General features: G+C 34.7%; 4 protein-coding genes across 13 annotated transcripts; 1 reads left to right on the plus strand and 3 right to left on the minus strand.

Annotated features, from left to right (window-relative positions):
• The first annotated feature begins 5,498 nt into the window (after window positions 1-5,498).
• Window positions 5,499-6,644, plus strand: LOC108485957 (uncharacterized). 2 transcript variants are annotated; one of them, XR_008284349.1, is made up of 3 exons: window positions 5,499-5,705; window positions 6,188-6,479; window positions 6,571-6,644. XR_008284349.1 is itself a non-coding variant. In XM_017789794.2 (2 exons), exons 1-2 carry the CDS (start codon window positions 5,572-5,574, stop codon window positions 6,462-6,464), a joined length of 411 nt encoding a protein of 136 aa, XP_017645283.1. In that variant the 5' UTR covers window positions 5,499-5,571; the 3' UTR covers window positions 6,465-6,644. The 2 variants fall into 2 exon arrangements, 1 of the variants encoding a protein (XP_017645283.1); XM_017789794.2 differs by having other exon boundaries at window positions 6,188-6,644.
• Window positions 6,645-6,887: 243 nt separating this feature from the next.
• LOC108485181 (receptor-like protein 9DC1) lies at window positions 6,888-9,256 on the minus strand. The gene is made up of 2 exons (XM_053029264.1): window positions 7,083-9,256; window positions 6,888-6,936 (listed from the first exon to the last, which is right to left on the minus strand). Exons 1-2 carry the CDS (start codon window positions 9,254-9,256, stop codon window positions 6,888-6,890), a joined length of 2,223 nt encoding a protein of 740 aa, XP_052885224.1.
• Window positions 9,257-16,509: 7,253 nt separating this feature from the next.
• Window positions 16,510-20,777, minus strand: LOC108486528 (serine/arginine-rich splicing factor RS2Z32-like). 8 transcript variants are annotated; one of them, XM_017790628.2, is made up of 7 exons: window positions 20,627-20,777; window positions 19,478-19,595; window positions 18,432-18,471; window positions 18,184-18,279; window positions 17,375-17,571; window positions 17,158-17,244; window positions 16,510-17,051 (listed from the first exon to the last, which is right to left on the minus strand). In XM_017790628.2, exons 2-7 carry the CDS (start codon window positions 19,582-19,584, stop codon window positions 16,661-16,663), a joined length of 918 nt encoding a protein of 305 aa, XP_017646117.1. In that variant the 5' UTR covers window positions 19,585-19,595; window positions 20,627-20,777; the 3' UTR covers window positions 16,510-16,660. The 8 variants fall into 8 exon arrangements, with proteins under 8 accessions (XP_017646117.1, XP_052885651.1, XP_052885648.1 ...); XM_053029691.1 differs by having other exon boundaries at window positions 17,158-17,238; window positions 19,478-19,604; XM_053029688.1 differs by having other exon boundaries at window positions 16,510-17,069; window positions 17,158-17,238; window positions 19,478-19,604.
• Window positions 20,778-22,108: 1,331 nt separating this feature from the next.
• On the minus strand, window positions 22,109-27,029 carry LOC108486468 (protein RDM16-like). 2 transcript variants are annotated; one of them, XM_053029748.1, is made up of 7 exons: window positions 26,491-26,571; window positions 25,113-25,163; window positions 24,921-25,036; window positions 24,413-24,835; window positions 24,120-24,314; window positions 23,891-24,045; window positions 22,109-23,199 (listed from the first exon to the last, which is right to left on the minus strand). In XM_053029748.1, the coding sequence occupies exons 3-7, from the start codon at window positions 24,960-24,962 to the stop codon at window positions 22,317-22,319; spliced, it is 1,698 nt and encodes a 565-aa protein (XP_052885708.1). In that variant the 5' UTR covers window positions 24,963-25,036; window positions 25,113-25,163; window positions 26,491-26,571; the 3' UTR covers window positions 22,109-22,316. The 2 variants fall into 2 exon arrangements, with proteins under 2 accessions (XP_052885708.1, XP_017646019.1); XM_017790530.2 differs by having other exon boundaries at window positions 24,921-25,163; window positions 26,491-27,029.
• Between the last annotated feature and the right edge of the window lie 322 nt (window positions 27,030-27,351).

Below are 27,351 nucleotides of genomic sequence, written 5' to 3' on the forward strand. Positions count from 1 at the left end.
TAATATGAGCTTGGAGACAGCTCGTCCGTTATACTTTTCGAACTCCGGTTTTAAATTTGGTGGGAGGACCAGATCCGGGACTAAGCTTAAGTCCTTAGCATCTATCCTGCCACAGTAATCAGCAGCTTCCATTGCTTTGAATTTTTCCTCAAGCCATTTGCACCGATTATCAAGTTATTTTGCCATATCTACTTTTCCTTTCTCCATTTCGCTATGTCATCAAGGTCCGGACAAATGGATTAATGGATTATCCCCGGATTAGAGCCACGATCCTATAGGAATGTTTATTGGTGTCGAGGCATTGGCCCGGTATTGCTTGGGCTTAATAGTGACAGATACTGCTCGTGGATGCACCTCCGATTGTGGTTGAGTGTTTATCGAGCAAAGCCCGGAGGATAGATAGGTCTTCATTATCGCTCCCAAGGTGTTCTTCCCTTTCTCGCGTTCTCTAGCAAAGAATCGCGCCTAACCGGCCTATTAGATTATTTTGGGATTCTTCCATTTTTCTTTCATATCTTGTTGTATCTTAGCCATTGTCTTGTATCGTGCTTGTAATTGCTCTTGCATTTCCCTTTGCATTTGTTCTATTCTCTAATCTCCGATCCATTGCTTTGGTTTTACGGCGGTATAGTAGGCGTGTTCGGTTGGTTGATTCTCGTTGGTTTCAGATTAATCAAATAATTTTGTTTAATTAGGGTCTTTTCACGAAATTTAATGCACATGATGAAATGTAATGCAAATGAATGAATGCAAAACAAAAAAAAAAAAGCGTTGATTCCAATTCAATTTCATTAGAAGAACTTCACTAGAAGAAAAATTTCTTTACATAGAACGGATGATTACATATACGACTTTGCCCTAATGCCCAAAGCCTTAATTTTTCTAAGGAGCCAAGCTAGTTTTCGCCTCGATCCGATTTCGACTCGCACTTTAAGCTTAATACATCACTTGGATCGCCAAGGTTTGCAAGTGATCGGCTACCTCTCGAACTCGAGCCACGACGCCCATGACATAATCTCTATCTCTAACTGTTACGAGAGTGGTGAAGTCGTTCCTCGCAATGGTCGTTGTTTGCCTCTAGCAGTTCCACTCGAATTTTACTATCTCGTAGTGCGTCTCGAGTTCTTCTACTTTCCTTTCAACTCTTCGATCCTCGCTTCGACTAGCTTTCACTCAATTCATCAATTACAGCCACGATGTTGATGAAGTGATCTTTCCAATTCAACCACCCGCACGTAACTTCTCCTTTTCGCTTTGGCTTTTAACAAACTCTTTTTCGAGTGTCCTCTCGTATTCGGGCATCTTGAAACCTTTTCTCCCAATGGTCAGCTCTAGTCTTTTCCACTTTGATCTCTTAACGCCATTGCTCTGATGTTTTACCTAAACCGGCAGTTCTTCTTGACATACGCAGCTTCTTGTAATCGGTTTTTAAACTATCCAAACCTTCCTCGGCCTTGTTCTTTTCTTTCCTTAACTTTTCAGCCTCTAGCTTGTGGATATCGACGCCTAATCCCAATTTCATTTTCTTCTTCTAGTCGTTCTATCTTCTTCCCCAACTCGAGTTCCTTCTCTCAAAGTCTTGTTTAATGATCTCTAACTCGGATGGGATAACCCATAAATGCTCCTCTATCGGTTGAGTGTTCCCTTGATTCGGCCTAGGGATGTTGTCGTTGACTCTCCTACCCCACCACCATTCATACCCGGGGGTGGTCATCGGGCCTGTGGTAAATCCTTTCATTCTTCGAGCTTGGTTCCATGCATCTGATATCTCGCGAACCCTCTTTTTATAATTATTGTCTTTATAGGAGAACTCACATTGTGCCAAACCCTGTGTCATCGGTATAAATTACCTTGATCGATATTGCCTTAACACTATCAGTGGAGCGTATCCAACGGCTCCCCATATTCCGGCCAGAGGGACCCAGTCAAAATCACCGCACCTATATAAGATTTCGTCAGGAATCATCCACGGAGCTCTCCATTAAACGTCTTCGAGCCGCAAATTCTGGAGAATAGTTATCCATTTCTCTTCGAGATGTCGTCCCGCCAGATGGCCACGAATTCCCTTAATGGGAATAATCCTCGAGAAAACCCGATAAGAGACCTTCTCCACCTCCGTAAATGGCTATGGAACCAAGCCAAAAGAAGTCGAGCACAACCAATAAATCTTCCGCACGCTCTCAAGCATGCATTCAAGGATCCGAAAGTTTCGCTAGTATTCTTTGGGACAGTGTAGTACCTTTATCAAGCCGATCGAATAGATCCGAGACCGCTTCATCTATGTGTCCTAGCGCCTTGGGAAAGATGATCAAACCGTAGAGGCTTAAGGCAAAAACATCAACCCTTTTCTTCGAATCCGGGTGAGTAAGAATCAAGTCCCTCAAATTCCTCCAAGGAATACACTTACTATCCCTTTTTTGCTTGATGCGGGCTGCAACCCATGGCTCGCTCATCCCGTTACATTCACAACTTCTTCAAAAGGAAGGATGTTGACAGTCTTGAATAGGCCTTGTCACCAATCTTTGGGCAATTAAGTAATGCCATGTATTCCTCCACAAGAGGTACTAAATCAACTTCTCCAAGGTGAAGCAACTGTAGTGAGGTTCCAAAACTCGCGAGAGCCCTAACAAGTACTTATCCACCTTTACATCGAGCAAATAGGGTAAATCGCCAGAAGTTACAAGAAAAGAGTTGCTTGACTTCACCATTCCAACTATTCCATATATCCTTTAACTCTTGCAGTTATTTTGAGTCACACCGATGCGAGTGAAATCCCACAACTCCGATTCATATCCCTCGGTCAAACTATCTCCTTTCTCTTGTTGCGTTCTCTCAGACCACACTCGGACGGTCGCATTATCCTCCACTCTATCAAGAAATCCTTTTTCCATGCTAAACTCTTCTATTTAGTAATCGAACGTAAATCAACACCCTTTTATGATGAAATGCCATGCGAAAACAATCAAAACACAACAAGTTAGTATTATATACAAAGAATAGAATTCAAAACAAATAAGGAGCAAATAAACGCCTAATAGGGTAACCACTAGGGTTCGGTGTGGTTTTACCTAGGGTAGGCTCCTAGGGCTCATTACATGTAGTTCGGTTCTAAGGTAAAGGTACCTGAACCAGCAGATTCCTCGACCCTCGCCCATTATAGGCTCATACGGACCGAGCTCGATTAAGGGGAATACATTTCCCTACGGCTATACGGAGATGAAAACCTCACGAAGACGCAGGTACGGATGTATCCCGAAAGCGATCCACTATCCTATACGGAGGTGAAGACCTCACGAAGGAGTAGTTTCTCACTTTCACTTAAGAGGGTGAAATTGACCAATAATGCGATGCAATATGCAAAGATACATCATAGAACTAAACTACTTAAATCAAGTATATTATGAAGAAGGCCACGAAAATAACAAACAATATGCAATGCAGATAATTTAAAACCGATTTTCAATTTTCGAGAAAAAAAAACAAAAATTAACCAATTTAAGGCTTGACTCTCGAAGTCCCCAGTGGAGTCGCCAAGCTGTCGAAACCATTTTTTTTTTTTAAAAAAAGGGGATCGACTTTGTTTTGAAAGTGAAAATTAAAACAGGAGTCGCCAACGATCTTTATTAGGTGTGATCGGATCACCTTTGTTTTAATAAATCAATTTTAGTTTACTAAAACAGCCTTTGGTCTACGAAACTTGAGAGAATGGGTTCGGGAGTCGGTTACGTGTGAGAAAGGATTAGCACCCTCGACACGCCCAAAAATTGGTACCGAATTGATTAGTTAATGTCTTAATGTCGAAAGTTGAAAATCAGGAATAGATTTTAAAATACAATCCTTTTTATTGACATCGATTTTAAAAATGCTTGAGTTAGCTTGAATCGATTGTTTAGAGATTTCCTTGTCTCGAGATATCGAATATCACATCCCGTAAGTTAGGACACAATACCATGAATTCCCGAGCACAAAGTTGTCCCTACTTTGAATGATAATTTCATGTGTTTTAAAACTTGAAAAGGATATTTTGCTATTTAGAAACAACGAGAAAATCGAAACCCCGTAAGTTAGGGCACAATTCTCGATATTTCAAAATGCATGACATTGCCTTATTTGAAAATTTTGCTTTTGAATAGTAGCGAATGCAATATTCAAGCAACATGTGTTATTTATTTAGGTTAAAATAAGGTAATTTATTGAATAAATACATTGAGGTTTAATTTGTAAAGCGATGATATGAAATACAATATAATAATAAACATGGGCGATAATACATGACTAACATCACGTAAATATACAACAATAAGGTAAAGATGCAAGTGAACAATTTATGATACATGCAATGACGATAATGGCTCACATACATCATTCACATACTAACATTAGCAATTAAGGAACAAAATATATTTAATTACCTAAAAAAAATAGTATAAAGCAAGTCAAATTGAATAAAATAAAATAAACAAGACGATTTAAAAGCTAATAGGCAAGTTGAAACAAAATAAAGTAAAATACTTAATTTTTTTAAAAAGAAAAAAATCAATAACGATAAAGCAATTTAAGAAAAGATAATATGTATAATTTTGGAACAAATAATGTGCATAAAAGCATAGCATATAGCATGAGTAATAAAAATCTATAATGAATAATAAATAGAATGTTTTTTTTTAAATAAATAAATAGAATTTGGAAAGGCATATGAAAACAATTTAAACTAATGGAATAAATTTTAAATAAATAATACAAAAGACGATTCTAAGATATAAAATGGTACTTTTAAAGTAAAATATGATATATAATGTGTTACTTAATAATGTTTTCAACATAAGATAAAATAATATAATTTTTTTACCAAAATAGGCATGCAAATTAACTAAATATAAAATAAGCAAACAAATTACAAAAGAGAACATAACATAGATAATATTTATATTTAAAGTAATCGACATATAAAACTTGGAATAAACAATTCTAATGAAGAGTAAAATGAAATAAACTACATGTGTATATGTTATAAGAATTGATGGGTAAAAGAAAACTTAGAATAAACGCCCATAAAAGAATTTTTGTTTTTAAAAAGAAGGCAGATATACAAATGACACATAAATTTTAAAACAAAATACATTATAACCTCTAGGTAAATAGCAAATGAAGCACTAATAAAACGTGGTAAAACGAATCGAAATAGAAAAGCAATACCAAATAAAAGAGTAAAAGAAACAAAGATACATTATAAGTAATGTAAAGCTACCAAAGTCTAAATCAAACGCTCGAAATTGTGAGGACTAAATGAGACAATATCCCGAATCCAATGCGATGCATTTTGACTTCATAGGCCAAGGATTAAAGCGAAAATGAAATGAAGTAAATGGGCTAAATTTAAAAGAAAATGCAAAAGGGATTAAATCAGATAAGCGCAGAAAAGAGGAGGGACCATGACCTGAAAATATCCCATTTTAGCCTTTTAAAAATGCTGCCGCTTCGTGACCCCTTTAGCCATTCGCTTTCTCCTTTTTATTTCAGTTTCTATTGTTTCAAGAAGGAAACAGAGGGTCCCTTGCTCTCCCTCCCTCCATGGCCACCGCAAAGCAAAAAAGAGGAACTTCCGATTCCTTACTCCCACCACGGCCAATGGTCGAAACCCCGGGGTTCGACGGCCTCCAGATCGGCGAGAGGACACCGAAACGTACTCGTACCGTGAATCGGAAGTAAGTCTTTTTCTTTCTTTTATTAATATTTCGTGAAATGAAAAAAAGGAACGAAATAGCAGACGAGAACCAGAACTGAAAACCAAAAAATCTCATTTTTTGAAAGTTTGTTCTTCTTTATTATTCTCCCCATTCAAAGTGTTCTTCTCCCCTCCTCTTTCCTTTGTCTATTTTCGTATAAAAATAAAAATAAAAAAACAAATGATACAAAAAAATAAATGAAATCAGAACATAGAACAAGACTAGCAATAAAATCAACCTTCGTGTTTTTGCTATTGTGATTTTGTTTGCTAAAGTTCGTGTTCCCCTTTTTCAGTACAATCTCCTCTACTCCAAAAAATGAGATTTTGGCCTTTTTCTTTTTTTTAAAGCCGATCTCCAAAACATTTCTTTTATTCTTTATTTTGTTTTTGCTCTTTTGTTTATCTTTTCCCCCATCATTCGCGTGCTTCCTTTTGTCTTTGTATTTGCTTTCATTGCAGGTGCTATGCGACGCGTGGAAGAGGCAACGTTCAGGGGTGTGGTGACCGAGGTGGCATGCGCGGTGGTTGGCATGCGTGGGGTGAGCGGCAGCTGAAGAAAGAGGCTAGGGTTGCTGAAACAATTTGGGTAGTTGGGCTAGGTTTTGTTTTAATTTTGGGCCATGTATTGGACTATTTTTTGTTTATTTGGTTTGGGTTCTTTTTAGGCCAAAATTGGCTATTACAGACACATTGCTTGGACAATGGTAATCCACACAATCCCAAGTTACTGCCGTAGGAGTCATTATTAAAGGTATTGAATTGATTCCCATGAGGAATTGGTCCAACAAGATTGTTTTCTGAAAGATTAAACACTTCAAGAAATGTCAAATTTGTCATTTCAGATGGAATCCTACCGCCAAGCTTATTTGATGAAAGATCTAACGATTCAAGTGCTACCAAATTTCCAAACGATGCTGGGATAGGACCGATGAAGTTGTTGTGAGAGAAGTTGAGCATTTGTAGGTAAACAAGTTGCCCGACTTCCTCAGGAATTTCTCCACAGAATTGATTGTTTGACAAGTCCATAGATACAAAAATGGCCACAGCCTTCGTCAATTCAAGCTCCAATCTTTTCGTTGTTACTTTCACAGGAATTTCATAAATACTACTGCCATATATCATCATATTTTTGAAAGTTGCGGAGTAGAACTCATCAGGTTTACCTTTCATTGCTCTCAAATTTTGAAAGAGTTTCGTGGGCAATGTACCTGTGAACTCATTTCCAGAGAGATCAATTATTCGCAATACAGAAAAACTAAATGAAGCTATGGAATGAGGCAATGATCCATGAAACCTATTAAATCTCAGTATTAGAATTTGCAATCTTGGAAGTGAAGCTAACCAATAGGGAAACCTATCTGATAACTTGTTTTTCCCTAAATTTAAAAGTTCCAATGAAATACAATTAGCCAAAGATGGTGGTACTAATCCTTCCAATAGATTGTCATTCAGTAAAAGATGGCTCAACTTACTATTATTCACAAAAGAATCAGGGATCTTGCCATAGAAGTTGTTCATCTGCAAATTCATGAACTCGAGAGACCGTAAATTTCCAAAACAATCAGAAATAGTTCCACTCAAGCTGTTTTCGGACAAGTCCAAAACATCAAGTGAACTTAAATTGCAAACAGAAGAAGGGATGTTTCCTGTCAATTTATTCTTTGAAATGATGATCACTGACAACTCCTTTGAACTTGGAATTTGAGGATTCAAGCAAGTTGAGAGAATTGGTCCTTGAAGCAAGTTGGAACGAAGGTTGAGATATCCCAAATTGTTTCCCGGAAATTGCTCCAAAGCAGTCAAGAAGTTATGAGAAAGGTCCAAAGATATCAATCCTTCCCACCCTTCAGCTTCCCATTTGGAAATTCCACCAGAAATCACGTTATTAGAAAGGTCTAAAAATGTCAACTTCGATGTTCGAAAGAAATTCGGGAACTGCCTTACGCTACAACCAGAGAATATCACAGTTGTAAGCTGGGGGAAAGAATAGTTCACATCATTGCCGCTTGTGCTTAATGATAATAAACTATTACTTGAAACATCAAGAAATTCAAGACTCGTGAGTTTTGAAAGCATATCTGATTTGATGCCACCACTCAAGTCGTTTGATGACAAATCAAGTGAAGTAAGGTTCACAAGATCAAAAATGGAATCTGGTATTGGACCACTCAAGTTGTTCGATGACAAATCAAGTGAAGTAAGGTTCACAAGATCAAAAATGGAACACGGTATTGAACCACTAATGTTATTATAACTCAAATAAACCTCTTGGATGGAACTAGGCTTCTGAATTCGATCGATCGAACCCACTAGTTTGTTATAACTGAGCTCCAACTGTAGAAGAGATGGCAGAGTAAACAGCCAAGATGGTACTCCACCACTTATAGAGTTATATGATAACAAAAGTTCCTCCAGAAATTGAAGCTCACTAACATGATTTGGAAAGGGACCTTCCAAGTGATTATATGACAAATCCAAATGGGTAATTTTTGTGAGGTTGAAGATAGTTATTGGAAGTGGACCACTCAAATTGCATGAAGAAAAGCTCAAAGAAGTTAATTTTCTAAGGTTTCCAAAAACATCTGGAATCTGTCCTTCAAGCGAATTTCCTTCTAAACCAACGGAAATGATTTGAGTGAGATTTCCACATGATGCTGGAATTGACCCCTTAAAACCACATTCGGAAAGGTCCAACAACTCAAGGCCACTACTCCAGTTTGTGTTAGGGAGATAACCTGCGAGATTCTCATTCCCACTTAAATCTAAAACTTTGAGGTTTGGAAGCTGAAAAGCTTGAGTTGGAAATTCCCCATGCAATTGACACCAACTGAAACTCAAATGTTCTAGTGACGAAGACAAGTTCAGTAAAGAAGTAAGTGCAACATCAGACATATCTACAGTGTCAAGCACAAGGTTTCTTAATTTGGTCAAGTTTCTTGCAAGCATGTCGAAACCATGGCCATCAAATCTCAAATATGATTCATTATCATCAAAGAACCCATTATAAGAGAGATTAAGATGGGTTAAACTCACCAACTGGCTAAATAATTTTGATGAGATGATGCCATCGAAACCATTATCAGCAAGGTTGAGTCGTCGGAGTCCATGAAAGTGAAACAAGCTGCTAGTGTTCTCAAGAAGAGAGCCTCTGAGGTTGTTGGAGCTCAAATCAAGCCATTGTTGGAGGTTGTGAAGTTGAAAGAGGCTGTTGTTTGCAAAGAGAGAACCAACAAGGCAACTGTGACTAAGATCCATGCCGATTACATGACCAGTCACGTTGTTGCATTTCACTCCCTTCCATGAACAACAATCAATGCTTTTGTTCCATGACTCTATGTCTATCCTGGGATAAGGATCTCGATAACCATCATCATGATAAAAATCGCAATCAACAGAAATGGTGGTTTTAAAATGGAGCAAAGCATCTCTCTGGTGTGGGAGACATAAATGAGAGGATGGAGGAGGAACAGAAGAAGACAGACTCCATGAAAGTTGCAACACCATCAAAACCAGGCAAAGGCTTCCCATTTTTTTTTTCTCCAAAAAAAGAAGAAAACAAGTACAAAGTTAAGGAACAAAGGTATGTCTCGTCTATTGTAACAACAGCCAAGTAAGTCATAAGTCCAAGTCTATCTCATTTTTAGACGTTTGTTTCAATTCAATAAAGTAGACAATTCAGCCCCACAAAATTAACCATTGACTAATTCTTAATATCATTTATGAACTTAGTTAATACTTCAATTACAATTAATATTAATCATAACTACTTTACTATGGATTTAACTTACTAACAATCTATTGGCTTAATAGCAAAGTATGGGTTGAAGGATAATTTGCCTGAAAGCTTTATGAGAAACAATAGTTCTTTTCTTTGGAAAGCGTTGTCCAAGATATGGCCTTTGTTTAGAGACAATCCAATATGGTCGGTGGGGGATGGGAAATCTATTCGTTGCTGGCTGGATCCTTAGATACCACTGATTGGACCTTTAATAGATCGAATACCTTCGCATTGGAATTTGGAAACGAATTGCTGACTTGAAGATATGGTAACTTTGGAAGCTAATTAGAATATTGATTTCTTTCGTATATGGGTCCTTGAAACAATTACTAGTCATATTGTGAGTATTCCTCCTCCACATCCTGTTGATGGATCGAATAGGATTTCATGGGCGCCTAATTTTAAAGGGAATTGCTGGTGAAGGGTGTCTATTGATCATTGAAGGAAGATCATTGGAATCCCAAGGATCCGATGTGGAAATCTCCATGGAATTTCAAAGGTCCTCAAAGAGTTCGACTTTTTCTATAGCTCACTTTCAAACAACGCCTTCTCACTAACATGGAGCGCGTAAGGCGAGGCATTGGTTAGGAAGCATCTTGCCTGGTTTGTGGTCATGTTGAAGAAAGCAATTTGCATGTTCTTAGAGACTGTTTGGCGGCAAGAGAGGTTTGGAGACAGGTAATTCCTTCAAGATTTGATAGCTGGTTCTTCACTTCCAACATTTCGGATTGGTTAATTTCAAATTTACAATCTCATAAATTGTTTGATTCCTTAGAAGTTAGTCGAGCAAGCTTAATTGGTCTTATAGCATAGAGAATATGGAACATAAATCTTTTTGTATTCCAAGGTTTAATGTGGGAAGCAAATGAGATTATCAAAGTCTCTATCACGTGGGCGAAACCATTTTGGAGTACACACAATAAAGCTTTGAAAAGAAGACTCACCACTGCTAAAAGGAATTTTCTTTCAGTAAATTGGATTCATTTGCACATTGATGGAGTTGTTAATTTGAGTACAGGATATGCTTTTACAGGGGGAGTGATACGAAATGATCAAGGGAATTGGATTATGGGATTTAATCACTCTCTAAGGTTGTGTTCGGTTTTTGACGCTGAATTGTGAGGATATCTTAGATGGGTTGACTCTTTTACAAAGACCGTGATTTGAACAAGATTTCCATTCACACTAATAGCCTTGAGGTAGTCTATACTTTGCAAAGGAGTGTATATATGCTAATTGAAACTCAGCATTGGTTAGACGGATTCAACAGAGGTTACGAAATTTTCAGCATTGGGTGGTTAGACATGTTCCAAGGGAGGCCAATATTGTCACAGATCGAATTGCAAAAATAGTAACTGTTGATATGGAGGGAGTTAATGTTTTGCCAATTACTCCTAGAGATTTTTAAGAGCCCTTCAGAGCGACAAAAAATAATTGTTTTTTTTATTATACCAGTGTAATTTAATTTTTTAAGTTTTGTTTTTTTTCACCAAAAAAATCGAATTAAATCTTTATGTTATTGATTATTAAAAAAATTGAGTGAATATATCAAAAGTTTTAAAATAATTTTTAGTCAACCATTATTTTCAAAACAACAAGTCAAGTAAACACAACATTTCCAAGTCAAGTAAAAATTGAGTGAATATTATTAAGAAATTTAAGTTTTTTGGAAAGAAAAGAAAAGAATAAACACAACATTTCCAATTCAACAAAAGTCATAATTGTTTCCTTTAAAAAAGACCTGGTTGTATATTAAAGTCAGTCAACATTTCTATTAAAAGCTAAAATGTTGAGAGTTGAATTTATCTCAAAACAAAGAATAATAATCAAATTAATAAAATATATAAATATTGAGATTATACTCAATTTTTCTTTACTTCTATAATTTAAAATTAAAATTCTTTTGATAATACTATTAATTTATTTATGTTAAATTTAATGTGTTATCAATTAAAATGCCACATATTTAAATGTGATGAAATTCATTATTAGTGTATCAATTGGACTTTAATTTTCAAATTAGAAATGTAATTAAAGAGATTAAATTTTAAATATCGAAAGGGTATAGGTAAGGGCCTAGGGTTAATTAAGCCAAAATTTTCATATTAGAAATTAGGCATAATGATAAATTTAGCTCTCAATGTTTACATATTTTTGTCAATTTGACCATTATTCTTTTTTTTTTTAGCTAAATTTGACCATAAACCTTTTAAAAAGTATCAAGTCACTTCTCTTTAATAAAAATATGGATTAAACAATTTTTTAATAAAGTTGGCATTATAATTTGCATGGCAATCTACATGCACTTCATGTCGATATGACACTATTAGTAGGTGTGAACATTCAATGAGTTGTGTAATAGCCTAAATTTTCAATAGTGTCGGAACAGTGATTCGAGATCACTAAATCCAACAAATGAGTAGAAAATATTATTAATTTAGTGAATATAAGTTAGATATGAAGTTAGGAAAATTTTTGAAGTAGCGAATAGTGGACTAGAAATAAATATTAAAATAATTATAATAAAAAAGAGGTATCGAGACTTTGAAAATTTTAAAACGAGCCATAAATATTTTTATAAATATTTATGGAGTGTTAATAGGTTAGTATTAAAGTTTCGTCAAGAAATTTTAAAGTTTCGATAGTTAATTGAATAAAAAGGATTAAATTGTAACAAATGTAAAATTTTAGAAAATAATTAAATAGCTTAAATGATAAAAGAAAGAGGGTTTAAAAGGCAAATAGACCCAAGGTCTATTTGGGCTGGACGGCAAGGGCATGAAATCAGCAAGAAAATATGGAGAACTAAGGGTAAAATTGGAATATTGCAAAATTTACTTAATAAAGGAGAATTAAGGGTAATATTTCTCTTTATTTTTCTGCATTCTCATCAGAAAAAACACCATAGAAGGCTTTCCTTGAGCTGTTTTTTCATATTTTTACTACAAGTAAGTTCAATTCTTAGTTATTTCTTGAAATTTTTGTATTTTTGTGACTTTTACAACTAGGTCCACTTGTTAAATTCATTAGTTTTTGATTTTATGAAAGAAATTGAAAGTTTCTATGAATATTTTCTGGAAGTATATGATGATTTAGCATGGCATTAGAGCTTTAAATTGTTTATATGCTGATTTTATTGAAAGAATTGAATAGAAAGTGAATTTTTGGGACCTAATAGTGAAAGAGTTTGAAGTTAGGGTTTTATGTGGAAATTCTGAATTTAAATAATTTTGAAATAACTTATAATGTCTAGGTAAAGTATTAGTTGGGAAAAATTAGCTTAATTGAGGGGTTAATTGAGCAAGGACTGAATTGTATGTACTGTGAAAGTTGGGGCAAAAATCAAAATCAATATTTGTACTAAAACAGTTTTTGACAGTAGCAGTAGTTTAACTTTGAAAATTCAAAAAAAATTGTAGAAATCGAATTAGAGAATGAATAAAATATGAAATTAAAGCTTATTTAGTCTAATTTCTTATAGAAGAAATTGTGTAAGCAACAGAATTGTAAATCATGAGATATAATAGATTTTGTGAGACAAGGTTAGAATAATTTCGGGTTCCCTTGTTCTGACTTTGGAAAATCATCAAAAATTGGATAAAAATAATTATGGGCTTAAATTTATATTTTTAAAACCCCTAATGAGTCTATTTTCAATAGAAACAAAAATAAACATCATTAGATTTCCGTACAAGAAGATAATTAATTTTTAGTGAAGAAGGGTTGGAACTATCAGACTGCAGAACAGGGGTGACTTTAAAAAATAAATTGTACTTATTGGCTAAACCAAAAATTCTGAAAATTTTCTTATAAGAAGATATGTGAGTCTAGTTTCATGGAAAATTAGCAGATCCTAATTTGGAGTTCTATAGCTCAAGATAAAAATAATTAGTGACTATGGCATGGATGGACAACATTGGAATATACATAAGTAAATAATAAAATTATAGATAATATTACTTATAAGCGGGTTATAAGCATTAAGAATGTGAAATAGAGTGAAGATGAAGTCAATACTGATAAGTGAATGATTTTACAATGATAGATCGAGAACCCAAAACAAATCGAGGAAAAGAAAAAGTAGTTGATTAATCCCTGAACTTTCACAAATTTTGCAAATCGACCCAGGTAAGTTCATATAGCTTAAATTTAATGATTAAGTGTTAATTTTATGAATTATATAATGTATGATGAGATATATTTATTAATGAATTGAGAATAAAATAACAAGCAAAAACCGACTAAACGATCAAATTGAGCGGAACGTCAGATTTGAGTACTTCTAATCAGTGACAAGTGACAAGTGATAAGTGGTAGCCTTAGCTACACTTATCTGATTAGTGACAAGTGATAAGTGGTAGCTTTAGCTACACTTATCTGATCAATGACAAGTGACAAGTGATAAATGTGATCTGTGTAAGATCGTGGCAGGACTATGAGTTCAAAAAGTGATAAGTGATCATACGTAAGACCATAGTTATACTATGGCAAAATGAAAGTGGAGTACTCAATTTTCCGTAACCGTTCCCTAATTTGATTAAGAATGGTATATGATAAATGGACCCAAAAGAATTAAAGGAAATGGATAAGTGGTAGTGAGTTTATACAAGAGAACTCACCAATGATTGTGGTTGACAGGTGAACTTAAAAATTGTGTATGTTGTATAAGTGTCTGAATATTTGGTAAGATTTATGTTTTATGCCTATGAACTTACTAAGCTTCTATAAGCTTACTTGAATATATTCAATGTCTCTTATAGATTGACGTGGAAGTATACGGAGGATCGGATCAACACAGAGAATCACACTATCCAGATTATCTCCGGTAGCTTTTGTAAATTTCCTTTTTTATTTATATGGCATGTATAAGGTTTGATGATTATATAAATGCTAAGACTTGTTTAATGAATATGCATTAAATGAAAGAATGATGAATATGTTAAATGGTATAATTATAATAGAAGTATAATTTGGTATGAAATTGGTTGAAATGAATTGGTTGGTTGGATTGGTCTCGGTTTTAAAATTTGTAGGGAAGGTTAGATATTTATAAAGGGGTTATATTGAGCTTATAAATTAAAAAAAAAAACTTTGGGATTTTCCAAAAAATTCCCTATGGTTTCGATTTAATTCTGGTTTGGTTCCGAAGTATGTTTTGGGCTTTGGAGGCCCATCTAAAGAATGTCATGACATGTTTTAGTAAATGAATAGTATTTAACTCGTAATAACGGAAAATTAATTCGGTAAACTCCGGTAATGCCTCGTACCCTATTCCGGCAACGAATACGGGTAAGGGGTGTTACAAGTTGAGTCAAATCAAGTAAAAAAATTTAGAGTTAATCGAGTTGTCGAATCCTATATTAGCAATCAAAGTCAATTTGAATTTTTTTTGAATCGAGTAAAAAAATTTTGAGTCAAATCGAGTTAATAAATCATATTATTTATACTCATTGTTACGTTTACATAGACTAATTATTTAACTAGTAGGTGAAATACAAGATTATTTAACTACTTAAGTAATGCCGATGGGCAAACATTTATCAAAACGACGTAGTTTTGCATTTTATTATTTGGATTTTTGGGTAACTCGAATTGTATAATTTATATTCAAGTTAAACTGAAAAATTTGAAATTTTTTATTCGAGTTGATTTGATTAACTCGAATAACTCAAACTATTTAATTTAAAATTTGAATTTTTTTATCGAATATTTTAAATCAGATCAATTTTGCTCACCCTAACTATTAAACACATTAATGATGATAAATAAGTCCAATAATATCTTAATTAATGTAATGAAACAACAATATTGACTATAAATTTGCAAAATTAATATCAAGGGAAATTTGGGTATTATAGAAACCATGTATTTACTCCAATCCTGTAATTACAGAATAGATTAAAATATTTTTATTTTGAATAATGAATTAAATAATAAAAAACATATTTAAATAAACTTATCAAAACTTTTGTTTCAACTTAAAAATATATTCAGTAAGTGGGAAATTAATTTTATGAATAAAATTTTAACAAGTGAAGAAATATGGATACATAGTAGGAAACCTTTTGCTTTTTCAATTTTTTAAAACAAAATTTACTACTTCAACTTCAACTAAAAAGAATCATTCAGTAAACCTTTATTCCTTCATTCTTTTACACATTCAGTAAAACAAAAATAGCAATAGGACACAATTTTCTTCTTTATGATTTTTTTTAAATTTTTGAAGATACATTTACAGAAAAAAAAATTGTAAATGAGACTTAAAAAACTTGCCTTCGCACCATCTAAACCAACAACAATAAGTTAAAACATATGAAAATATATATAAATTTCGATTTTAAAAATTATTGATAGTTAGAAATACACTATTTTAGAGATGCACGTTTAAAAATGTTTATAAGTTCAACAAGATTTTAAGAAAAATCAAAAAATCAAATGAGTTTCTATATTAAATTTATACTCAAATGAACCCTTATCATTAATAGAAAAAAGCTAAAACCTATCCCTTAATGATTTATATCTTTCATCGTGTTAACCGATAAATTAATTAATAATCCAATCAAATAATGAGATGTGACAATATTTATTTTAATCTTATTTTTTCCTTAATATATAAAAAAACTTAAAATTGTTAAACAATATATTTTAAAAGTATAAAATGCTAAAAATTATAAAACTTATAAAAATAATTTAAAATCTCATAAAAATCCTAATAAGTTATTAAAATAAAAAAATATAAATTCATAATTCAAAACAACTTCTAATAAATTATAGAATATCAAAAATATATAAAATGTATTTATTGGCTCTTCATTTCGGAAATTATATTAAACACGTGACATTAGATAGTTAAAATATTTGTTCGAATATTGGATGGAAAAACTAGTTTATACAAGCAAAGACACTAATCCAATATGTAAATGAATATATCCAATATAAATAAATATTTAACTTTTGGCATATTTTATGAAAAAAATTCATTATCCACTATTGCAAGACAAGATAAAAAAAAGGTAATTTATATAAATAGACTTAAATAAAAAAGTGTTTTAATATTCCAGAACACAAAATTATCCATCAAATATATATTAACTCAAAAGTTTCTAACAAACACAGATTGTAACCAACACCTACCCCATTCAAACCACTGCAACTTAATTTGATTCGCTGCGTCTCGGAGATGCATGATTCTCATCATCTTCTTCATCATAAATAGGGCTCCGATCATCTTTGGGGAGCGGGCTAGGACTGCGGCTGTTCCCATTTTCCTTTGCGGAGCTCTTATAATCCCTGTCTTCAGCATCAGCTTCACGATCTGGAGTTCTGCTCCTCCCCCTGGGACTCCCACTGTAATCCGAACCATTGGCATGTCTGCGATCCCTTGGGGATGGGCTACGTCTCTCTTGTGGGCTTCTTTCATCACGTGCTGGACTATGCTTCCTCCCCCGAACTGGGGACAGAGAACGCCTGTGGCGCTTAGGACTCCTTGATCTTCTATCGTCACGCTCGAAACTTCTTTCTCGCTTCACAGGTGATCTCGATCTACTGTACAAGGCCCAAAGACTCAACACAGAGGCATAAACAGTTAACCAAACAAAAATAATTCACATATCAGATCCGGAATCTTGGATGTGGAAAGCTAAATACAAACCTGTCACTACGCCCTCGGCTGTAACTGCGGCTTCTGCTTCGACCACGTCGGGCACTGGGTGAACGCGAGTAACTCCGTGGTCTACGGCTGCAACAATAGAGTCATTTCCCAAGTAAACAAAATAGAAGCTTTCATATGATAATATATGATTACGCTCCTTTTCAGACCAAACTAGTGAGAGTAACAAAAAGTAGATGGGACTTTGAGGGAGGACGACCTCAGTTTCTTTGGACTGTTTTGACAATCTCTTTCTATGTGGCCTCGTTCCCCACAGCGGTAACACTTATTCTTCCAATCGCCGGCTTTGCAATCACGAGCCCAGTGACCATCGATTCCACAATTGAAGCAGCGCCCAGATCCAGGAGTAGGACCTCTTCCAGCATAATCACGAGATCCACCAGGGCCTCGGGGCACCTAAAATGCAATTCAATTCAGATTCAATATTCAAACACTATCGAGTCAAGTCTAGGGCAACAAGGAGAAAGAGAAATGACACAGTATACGTTTCCACAAACAAGGCAAGTTTTAACACTTTCTACCCCACCAGCAGTTCTCATATTTTGTTTCTAATATAGAAACCGAGTGGCAACAACAATATTCTAATGTGTAGTTACGTAAACGGCTTTAAACTCTTTCTTCTAGGCAGCAGTATTTAGACATATTCGTTGATTTAAACATCAAACTCATAATCGTAAGGCATAAACATGCAAATATTATTGGCTTCACTAGCAAGTTGTACCAAGTTCCAAAGTTATTGCTAGACCACATTTTGCTGCTTTAATCCCATCTATAGGTCTCTACTACCAGATTTCAAAAACCCATGTCAGCATTCAGAACATTTTTTACTAATACCTCAGCAGCAACTGAAATGAACATGCAAATTTTTCATTACTTATACCAAAGGCATAAAGGAATAGGGATGTATATACATGATAAGATTAACCAATGAATGGTTAAATTTGTCAATGGGTTTCATGTAGCATTGTTTCTAGAAAATTGTGGCAGTCAAGTAATCAGCAAACTTACTCCCTTGGCAAATTCCACAATGATACGGCATCCGTCTAGGTCTCGACCATTCAACGAATATCTTGCATCATCAGCATCTCTAGGGTCACTGAATTCCTGTTAACAAGGAAACAAACAAAAGCACACACAAAACGAACAAAGAATAAAAAATCCAAGTAAAAGATCATATTTTCAATACATAGTGAAAAATCTATAGATATAACGCAGAAAAGTTTTTCAGATAAAATTACGAGTAAAGATATACATACAACGAATGCATAGTCGCGCTTCATATCCACATCACGTACTCTGCGTAAACGGGTGCCAGAAACAGTAAGGCCATCAGGACACAATTATCGAAGGGTTGATAGTTTGCCCCTCACAGATGAACCAAAAACACCCACTTTTGAGATTGTTGCCATTTCGATAAAAACACGCAATAACACTATAGAAAGACTCGCCAAATCCACCAAGGTCACCCTCTCACCATAGACCTCCAGGTTAGGCAAAAGCCAAGGGACCTTCAACAAGATCATTCAAGTTAAACCACACAGACAGGTGGAGGGTTGCAACACTCTCACTCGTATTTTAATAGGAGGACCAGATGTCAAGTGCTACATTAAGGGTTTTGGCAATGACTATTTTCTCCTACTTCATTGTCACTACACCCTGAACTAGGGATGGCAATGGAACGGGGCAGAGGCAAATGTCACTAAATCCACCACCGCTCCATAGTTGGCACGCTCTACTCCACCGCCCACCCTGCTCCACTATGGATGTAAAATCTTGAAGACCACTACCACCTCTATGGATGTTAGATGCATCCATCCCCACCTCACCCACTTCGTTTCAACTTATTTTGCTACTTATCTTTAATGTTTTCAATCAATTTAAAGTTAAGTAAATATTTAAATATGATTCTTTAAAATTTATTTAAACATAAACTACATGAACTATAATATATTATTACATTTTTACCCTTTTAATAGTTAAATATACAAGGATACAATGTAATTTCATATAGTGGAGCGGGGTGAAATGGGGCAAGCAATTATCATAACCACCCCGACCCGCCCTGCATCCACTTTTCAAAAAAATAATCCGCTCTATTTGGAACGGATTGGTTCGGAATCCATCAAGAGATTCAAGTTTTGCCATCCCTACCCTGAACCTATCCTAAAAGGCACCCATAAAAAAGAATAGAACCACCACTAACACCCAAACAGAACACTTGGAACAAGCACATTAAATTAAATGCAACTATAAAATAAATTTAGGAATTCTTCAACATAAAAAAAAAAAAAGACTAGATTACCTTCCATATCTGCTAAACATGTCCTCAAGATCACGTGATCTTGTCCTTGAAGACAAGTGACCAACATAAAGGCGAGTGCCACCACGGCGATCATCATACCTAGGCATTTTTTCTTTCCCTGCAGTAACTTCCATTAGAAAGAAAATACAGCCACACAAATTAAAATAATTAGAACATTCCAATTATTATAACAAAACATAAAAGAAAGATTTTGTCTTAAATCATGGAATCAACAGTAGACTTTAAGCTCAATTCATCTTAAAACTCTTCCTTTCGCTTCCATCGTAGAACAGAAAATACAAATCAATTTTTAATTTAACAGACAATTAAAATTTAATGGTAATTCTAACAGGAACCTTCTGTATAAATAAAACCATGCAGTTTACCCCCCCAAAGTATTACCATTTTTATTTTTAATTCTTTAAGAGCATCTTCTTTAAATCCAATTGCACAACAGAAAAATCAAGCATTAACAGTAAAACAAATTCATAGTTCATGCTATCTACTATCACGAATCTCATAAATAAACAAGAATAAATAAATAAATTTCTCTGAAAAACTAGGTTTTAATTTTAATTCTTTAAAAGTATCTTCTCTAAATCCAATTGGACACACACAGAGAAAATTCAAGTATTAAAGCAAAACAAGCTCATTTTCATGTTGTCTACTATCATACATCTCATAAATAAACAAGAAAAAAAATAAATTCCTCTAAACAAGTAAGTTTTTAATTTTAATTCTCAAAAGTTAACTTCTTTATATCCAATTAAGAAATAAATAAACGAACTCATATTTCATGTTATATATCATTATACATGTCGTGAACAAACAAGAAAAAATACAATAAATTTCTCTGAAAAAATTTAACTCAAAAGGAACAAAATTGAGGAAGAGATTTAGTTTTTCAGTTCACAATTCGAACAGGCTAAAGAATTAAATTCATACATCTCTAAATTACAATTATAAATCATAAAAAACGAAAAAAAGAACATAGAAAAAAAAGCGGAAAACAAAAAGCTCGAGAATATTTCAGATCTACAAACAATAATAAAGAAATTAGAGACGTAAGAGCATGAGATTAAAAACAAAAAGCAAAAATAAAATAATCAAGATACTAAAATGAGAAACAATAGAAGAAAAAAAGCTTACGATTAAAGTTTCAAAAGAGAGAGAGGCGAAGGAAAGGAGAAGATGAAAAACCCTAGATATTTTTCGAAGACAAAGAGGGGAGAGTGAAAGGAAGAAAAGTGGGAGAAGTGAATTAAACGCAGCGTTTTCTTTATAGGGGCCTTACGCCCTAAGGATAAGGATGAGTCAACACACTCAAACACTCAAAAATCAGAGAAAGCATAATTACCGAAAGACCCTCCCCTGGGTATGGAATGACAATAATAGGCTTGGAAAAAGATGTGGCATGTTTCAAACTTGACTAAATATAAAAGAACACTACTGGCCAAAAAGAAATTATAAAAGGAACACCTTACCCAGACCATAAAAGAAATCACAATTTGCAGGTAAGGACAATCAAAGGGGTCGGTTTATTGGTATGATTGAGTTTTTTTTAAATTTTGATATTTTAAATTTGAATCTCGTTTTGTTTGTGTAAATCATATTTTTTTATTTTAATTTTATTTTAATTATATTATATAATTTGTTGCGAAGAAATAATGTAACTCACAGAATAATGTTGAAAGTAATATTTTATAAATATAGTCGAATTAATTAAGTCATCAATTTTAACCTATTTGATTAAATAAATTATTAAAATATTCGTAAAATTATAAAAAAATTAAAATAAAAATTTTGGTTCAATCGTAAATTCAATTAATTTTTTAACCTAGTGTTTAATCTTAATTCTTTTGTTTGGATTATTAAAATTTTGTTAAATGCTTTTTGTTAGATGGAAAACATGATTAAACTATAAAAATCTTAATAGCACTGACATAACAACTCGGGTGATAATTTGTGTATTTTATTGCTTACATAAATATTTTAATAATCAAGTGAATTGCCAAACCAAAGAGTTTTAAAAAATTTACCCTAAGCTTATTGGTTCCGTCAGAAGGTTTCTTTCCGCCTCATTTTCCATATGTTGCTATTTTCTTTCCGCCTCAATTTTTCGTCAGAAACATGTTTTGTCAATATACCATGAAATACTAATTCAAAGAAAATTAAGTCTCCAGATATGCTTTATTAGGACTCATTCAGACTTTTCAATACTTATCTCTGAAACTGAAGGAAATATGACCCAAACATATATGATAAAAATTTAGAAAAGAAACTGAACCAACTCCAGAAGATTTGATATTCACACTCAAATCCTTTATAAAGGCATTTCAGGAAGAACACAAGGAAGATTGAACAGCTTGTTAGATTTTCGATTTTGTGTTCCGATTTGCTCTATTGGTTTGCGTCTTAAAATAAAAAATAAAAAAAAATGGAGCAAATTTGACCAAACTTAGTTCCTGCCAGTACACTAAATAAAAAAAATCTGGTTTTGGACGATATAGGAAATTCAGTCTGATGGATGAATTAAAAAATCAAATCGATAAAACAAAAATGGTTAAAACCTGCAATTTATATTCATGTCCTAAGTAACAACAGCACACTTTTGGTGTGACATGTATCGGATTCAAGCGAAATTTCTTATTCATATTTCAGATCGACCTTAGGTCTAAGCAGCTGTTGATAATACGATGCTCAAATTCGGGCTGAATCTGATCATTCAACAAACAGACCTCGATAAAGGTATTTCGCAATGAACACAACCGAACCAAAAGGCTTGGAGGAAGTAGTTCTTAATAAAGTCTAGCTGTTTTCCTTGAAGCTTTTCAATAAATCAAAAATCATTCTCAGAGAAATTAACCACAAGGTCCCAGTAATGGGCAACTCTTGCATCAGCAAATACCTTTTTCGCGGCTGCTTCGGTGATGCACTCGTGAACCGAGAACCTGTTGAAACTTGATTTTGCAACGCTACCTTGCCAAACCAGCACACACTTGTTAGGCGGTTTCTCTTCGTCTTCATCTTCATCTCCGTCCTTGTCATCTTTTACAGCTTCAGCCCAGTTGATTCTCCGAAGCATGAGCTTCCCATACCTCTTAATGGATTTGCTTCCACCTTCCACTACTACAACAGTAATGCCCTCGGAAATCACAGCACAACCAGTCAACCGATTTTCTTGGGCATTAACATCAACTTTGAAGCGGGTCTTGGGATCAGAGAGGTCATTGATCCTGTAAACCGAAACAATAGTCTCCACCGTATTTGGGTCATCAAAAAGCTTTCTCTCTTTCTTTTCACGGCGCTCGGCAGGAGTAAGCTTGCGAGCAATGTTCCTGTCGACATGAGCTTGTTCCCGCTCAGCAGCAGCACTTCGGATTTCCATTTCAAGCTTAGTAGGATCTTGGGTAGCTTCGGAGCCTAAAACTTTCATTAAATTGCTCAACTTAACTTTTGGCTTCGGAGGTTCTATCAGGCCTTGTCTAATCATCTCCTGTTTATCCTTCTCCCGGGCCAGACGTCGCTGAGTCCGAAGTTTCTTCTGCTCCTTCTTGGTTAGCTTCAGGGGCTGAGGTGGTGGGGGAGCTGGCTCAGCAGGAGGCTCAATCGGACGAGGATGTTCAACATATATTGTGATTTTCTCCTCCTTCAGTTTATCTTCACACAGCACACCATCAGGGATATCATCGTAGGAACCCGAAACCAGAATAGGTAAATCCCTGCAATACAACAATAAATATTTCCCCAAACAAAACACAGTGAGAAAAAGGGAACTCAAAAATATGAAATAACCTAGCAGTTCTAATCCATGTCGCTCTGGCTCTTCATTTTTCTTAAAATACCCATGTCCAACACATATTCAGACATAGATATGTGAATATGGTCCAAAGACCCATCAAATAAATGGAAAACTTTAAATATATATACTCATATCTGACACTCATACCTGAGTTCAAATGACATAGATTGTAGTACCTCCTTTTAATTTATTTATACAGAAATTACATATGATGCTGAAAATAAATGCAAAGTTTTTCGGCTTTACACATGGTGAATAGCATTGCACGCCTCGAGTCTCAGTTTGAATATTACTAACAAAATCAAGAAGGCAGGGGTTTCAAACTTTTGCTTAGCGAACAGTATGGTATCAAAACAAACTCCTCTATGGGAAAACGAAGATGCAACCCAATAATTACAGCCTAACCAGAGAGAAGAAAAACAAAAACAATCATTGCAATGAACTGCATTTTTAGCAATAAATGAATCTTTCTCACAAATAATTCCCAGCTGATGGATTTTTCAGGTTTAATTTGAAGAGATGTTGAATCAACCAAGATCTCCAATGTGATTGAATTAATTAAACATATGTGAACTTAAAATTAGATGATAATGAAAGGAATATCGACTTACCACCACTCTATTTCAGGAATTGGGTCTTTTGGTTTCTCCTTTGTTATAATTCTTTCCGACACCTCAATTAAATTTGGATTTATATCAGCCTTTGCCTTTGCCAATTGTGCTTGCTTTGCTTTTAGCTCTTTCGCTTTTGCTTCTCCAAATTGACTCTGTAATAAAAAGACAATTATCACAAAACCAAGCAACTAATAAAATGATCAAACAAATAAAAACACAATAATACCTTCAATTTGATGACCTCCGCATCTTTTGACCATTTCCCTTCCTCTACAAACTGAAAAGTCATCCTTTTCGGTCTAAGAAGCTTGTTCTTATCGATTCCCATCCGTGCATCAAAATGTGGATTTGATTCTGGATCCACCTCCAGTTCAGGTTTAAGGATCTGAAATGCATCTTTCTTTTGCTTGTTAATGTTGACCTGAAATATCAAATGGATTGAGTTAAAGAACAGCACATAAATAGACTTGAAAGCAAGAACATAACAACAATTGCACCAAGACAACAAATTTCACGAACCTTGAGGGTGCTAAGATTACTTGGTTTAGTCACATTTATGATATTACCGTGCTCATCAATTTCTCTACCGAGTGCATCAACACGGAGAACAGGTGCCTTCGTAGGTTTCTGTGGAACTGGAACATCTACTTGCACCTGTCCGGGAAACAAGTTTATTAGAGGAGCAAACTGAGGGTCCTGGCGGAATCCCATCTTAGCAGCCAGCTCCTGAGCACGTTTAACAGCTTCTAAATTGGGTATTGACGCAAGGCCCGGAACAGCAGGCATGCCAGTAGTAGGTGGCTTCACAGAAGCTACTGCTGCAGAGGCAGGGGGAACTGATGAGCTTGATGGTCCAGTGGCAACAGATGTAGGCACAGTTGAGACTGGTCGTTGAACTGTTCCAGTAGTCACTACTGAACTCGAGCTAGGGCCTTTGTTCAACTACACCAAACAATACCAATACAACATGAATATTTTTAATTTAAAACATCCGGACAAAACGGAAAAATGAAAAAGATGAACTTACTGAGGGTATCTTCTTCAGTTTCTCAGCTAATTCTTTCTGCATTTGTAAAGCCTTTTTCGCTTTGGCTAAGGCATCAAGAGAGAGGTTTGCACCACTTTTCCCAGTAGAAGAGCCATCTGTACTAGATCCAGTAACCTCATGAGATCCGGTAACACTATATGCTTTATTTTCAGCAGTAGAAATCGAAGATACCTTGGTAGGAAGGGGGTGACCAGTCTTCGGTAATGATGCCTGAGCAGCACCCTTCAGGTATGAAAAAAAGTAAATTACATCAGCATGCAGACTTACAACTTGGCAATAAGATATAACTTCAGATCAATTTTAAATTAGCATAATATCAAATAACTCCATTAAAACCTGATACATCCCATATTTTTGTTCAAACAACATTGTGCATCATTATACATTTCAGATCTCATGCTAGCATGTGATGTTAGCCAATATCTAAGCTTTTTAGTCATGCTTGAGTTAGCATATATTCTTGAGCCAAAAATGGTGAAACATTTTATTAACAATAGACAACAGAAGATGGATAAGTTCCTTGAAAGTTCATCAAATCTAAGTTACTTGAACTCGAATGTGAGTATCAGAAATGGTATTGTGTGTCATCATTATATTCAATTTTTTCTAATTTTTTCCATGCACTTGAAGAGTCAATCTTCATACCCATGTCCGATATGCATCAAACATGGTGCCAGTCAAACACTTCAAGAAAAAAGAAGAGTCAGAGCAACATGCATTAAATCATGTATTAAATCATGTAATATGATCTTCTATTTTCTACAAGCCTTGGATTAGCTGCAAATGTAAGACGGCAACAACTATGACTCTGGCCACAAATCAATGTAACTAGCAACACAAGGAAACAACTAGGAAAAAGAAATTCCAACAAACAAGTTCAAAAATTCATGTACTAAGTACTAACTCACCGTGGTTTAAACACAATGTATACCATAATGCAAGAATGTAACAATTCACTCCTAGTAGGAATAGCCATTTGAAAGAAATGCATAATATCAAGGGAATTCAATGTTCAAATGTGCATTTAAGCAATGCCCACAATGTGACATTACAGCCGCTATCTCTCTCAGCCACCAATATTCATGGCCAACATTTATCACAATTGAATGCAATAGCATTTATTATGTCCACAAAAAGGTGACCAAAAAATGCATCCGCAATGTCAATTTAAATCCCAGAAAACTACATAAAATCAACTAAACAAGTTTAAGCTTCCTTTATAATCCCAGACAAACTTAAACTGATACAGACTAGATTACTAAACATAAAGCAGTAAGGTTAAATCTACAATCGAAGTTATTATACTTGCTACTTATACTATTTTCTTCTCATTACATAAAAATTTGCTTCAAAGCAAAAGAAAATGATAGAAAACTAAATCATATTAGATTCAAATTCATAACAAGCTCGTCATAGAATGCTCTAGAATTGTTATCACCAGTTAAATTTTAAGTGCATTTTTTTCTATTCATCTACCAAAACCAAGCAAACAAGAAAGAACAATTATCGCAAAGATAAAAGTAGCAAAAAAAGAACATAAAAGACTCACATTTTGAACTGGATCACCACCATTGGCGCCATTGGAGAACTCAATTTCATCATCTTCTTTAGCCTTATCCCCAAATCTCCTCCTCTCTCTCTTTTCTCTTCTGTTTTCTTCTCCAAGTTTACTCCTCTTCTCTCCCCTCTCCTCACTCTCTTCCCTCTCTTTCCTCTTCCTCTTCGCTTCAACTTCTTCATAGGAACCCTCACGATGCTTCCTATCTCTCGAACCTTCCCTCTCAAAAGATCTCTCGCGCTCGTCACGGCGCGATGTGGAAGATCTATGATCGGATCGCCGGTGGGAATCGCGGCTGTCGTGGTGGTGATCGGAGTCACGGTGGTGCCGGCCGTCGCCGTCTCGGGAGCGTTTGGTTGCGTGTTTATCTTTCTCCATTTTCTAGGGTTAGGAATTTTCGGCAAGGGTTTTGGCTCTCTCTATCTCGCTCTCGGCTCAGGCTTTATTTTTATTTCCCTTCTCTACAATTTTGGTAGGAAAAGAAACGCTAGAAAATCATATCTTTGATATGACACGGCGTCGTTTGATAGCTGTTTAAAAGTTTGATTAAACTAGCTCGTTCGTGATTTAACTATGGACAAATTTTCGTTTTGGTGACTCAATTGTTCAAACTTTACCCAGGGCCTAACCGTTAAATGACTAACCATCCTGCCGTTTTTTAATTGTCATAATAAATAATGGGGTAAATTTATTTAAGGTCACTAAACTATTATTAAGTTTACCTTTTAGTCGCTTAACTTAAAAAAGTTACAAAATGATCATTGGATTATTCTAAAGTTTTCATATAAGTCACTAGTTTGTTAAAATTGTCGTCGTATGACATTCTCTATTGACACCACCTGCACCACTTGA

Source organism: Gossypium arboreum, chromosome 6, assembly GCF_025698485.1.
Source record: "Gossypium arboreum isolate Shixiya-1 chromosome 6, ASM2569848v2, whole genome shotgun sequence".
Classification (NCBI taxonomy): domain Eukaryota; kingdom Viridiplantae; phylum Streptophyta; class Magnoliopsida; order Malvales; family Malvaceae; genus Gossypium; species Gossypium arboreum.

Coding starts and splice junctions, on each gene's coding strand:
- LOC108485957 (XM_017789794.2), top strand. CDS start 5,572: ATGGCCACCGCAAAGCAAAAAAGAGGAACTTCCGATTCCTTACTCCCA. Junction 5,706..6,187: donor ACTCGTACCGTGAATCGGAA/GTAAGTCTTTTT, acceptor CTTTCATTGCAG/GTGCTATGCGACGCGTGGAA.
- LOC108485181 (XM_053029264.1), bottom strand. CDS start 9,256: ATGGGAAGCCTTTGCCTGGTTTTGATGGTGTTGCAACTTTCATGGAGT. Junction 6,937..7,082: donor AAAAACAAGTTATCAGATAG/GTTTCCCTATTG, acceptor ATGAGTTCACAG/GTACATTGCCCACGAAACTC.
- LOC108486528 (XM_017790626.2), bottom strand. CDS start 19,584: ATGCCTAGGTATGATGATCGCCGTGGTGGCACTCGCCTTTATGTTGGT. Junction 18,472..19,477: donor ATGTTTAGCAGATATGGAAG/GTAATCTAGTCT, acceptor CCGTTTACGCAG/AGTACGTGATGTGGATATGA. Junction 17,572..18,183: donor TTGTGGAATTTGCCAAGGGA/GTAAGTTTGCTG, acceptor ATTGCATTTTAG/GTGCCCCGAGGCCCTGGTGG.
- LOC108486468 (XM_017790530.2), bottom strand. CDS start 26,877: ATGGAGAAAGATAAACACGCAACCAAACGCTCCCGAGACGGCGACGGC. Junction 24,836..24,920: donor AACTGAAGAAGATACCCTCA/GTAAGTTCATCT, acceptor TGTTTGGTGTAG/TTGAACAAAGGCCCTAGCTC. Junction 24,046..24,119: donor CGGAGGTCATCAAATTGAAG/GTATTATTGTGT, acceptor TTTTTATTACAG/AGTCAATTTGGAGAAGCAAA.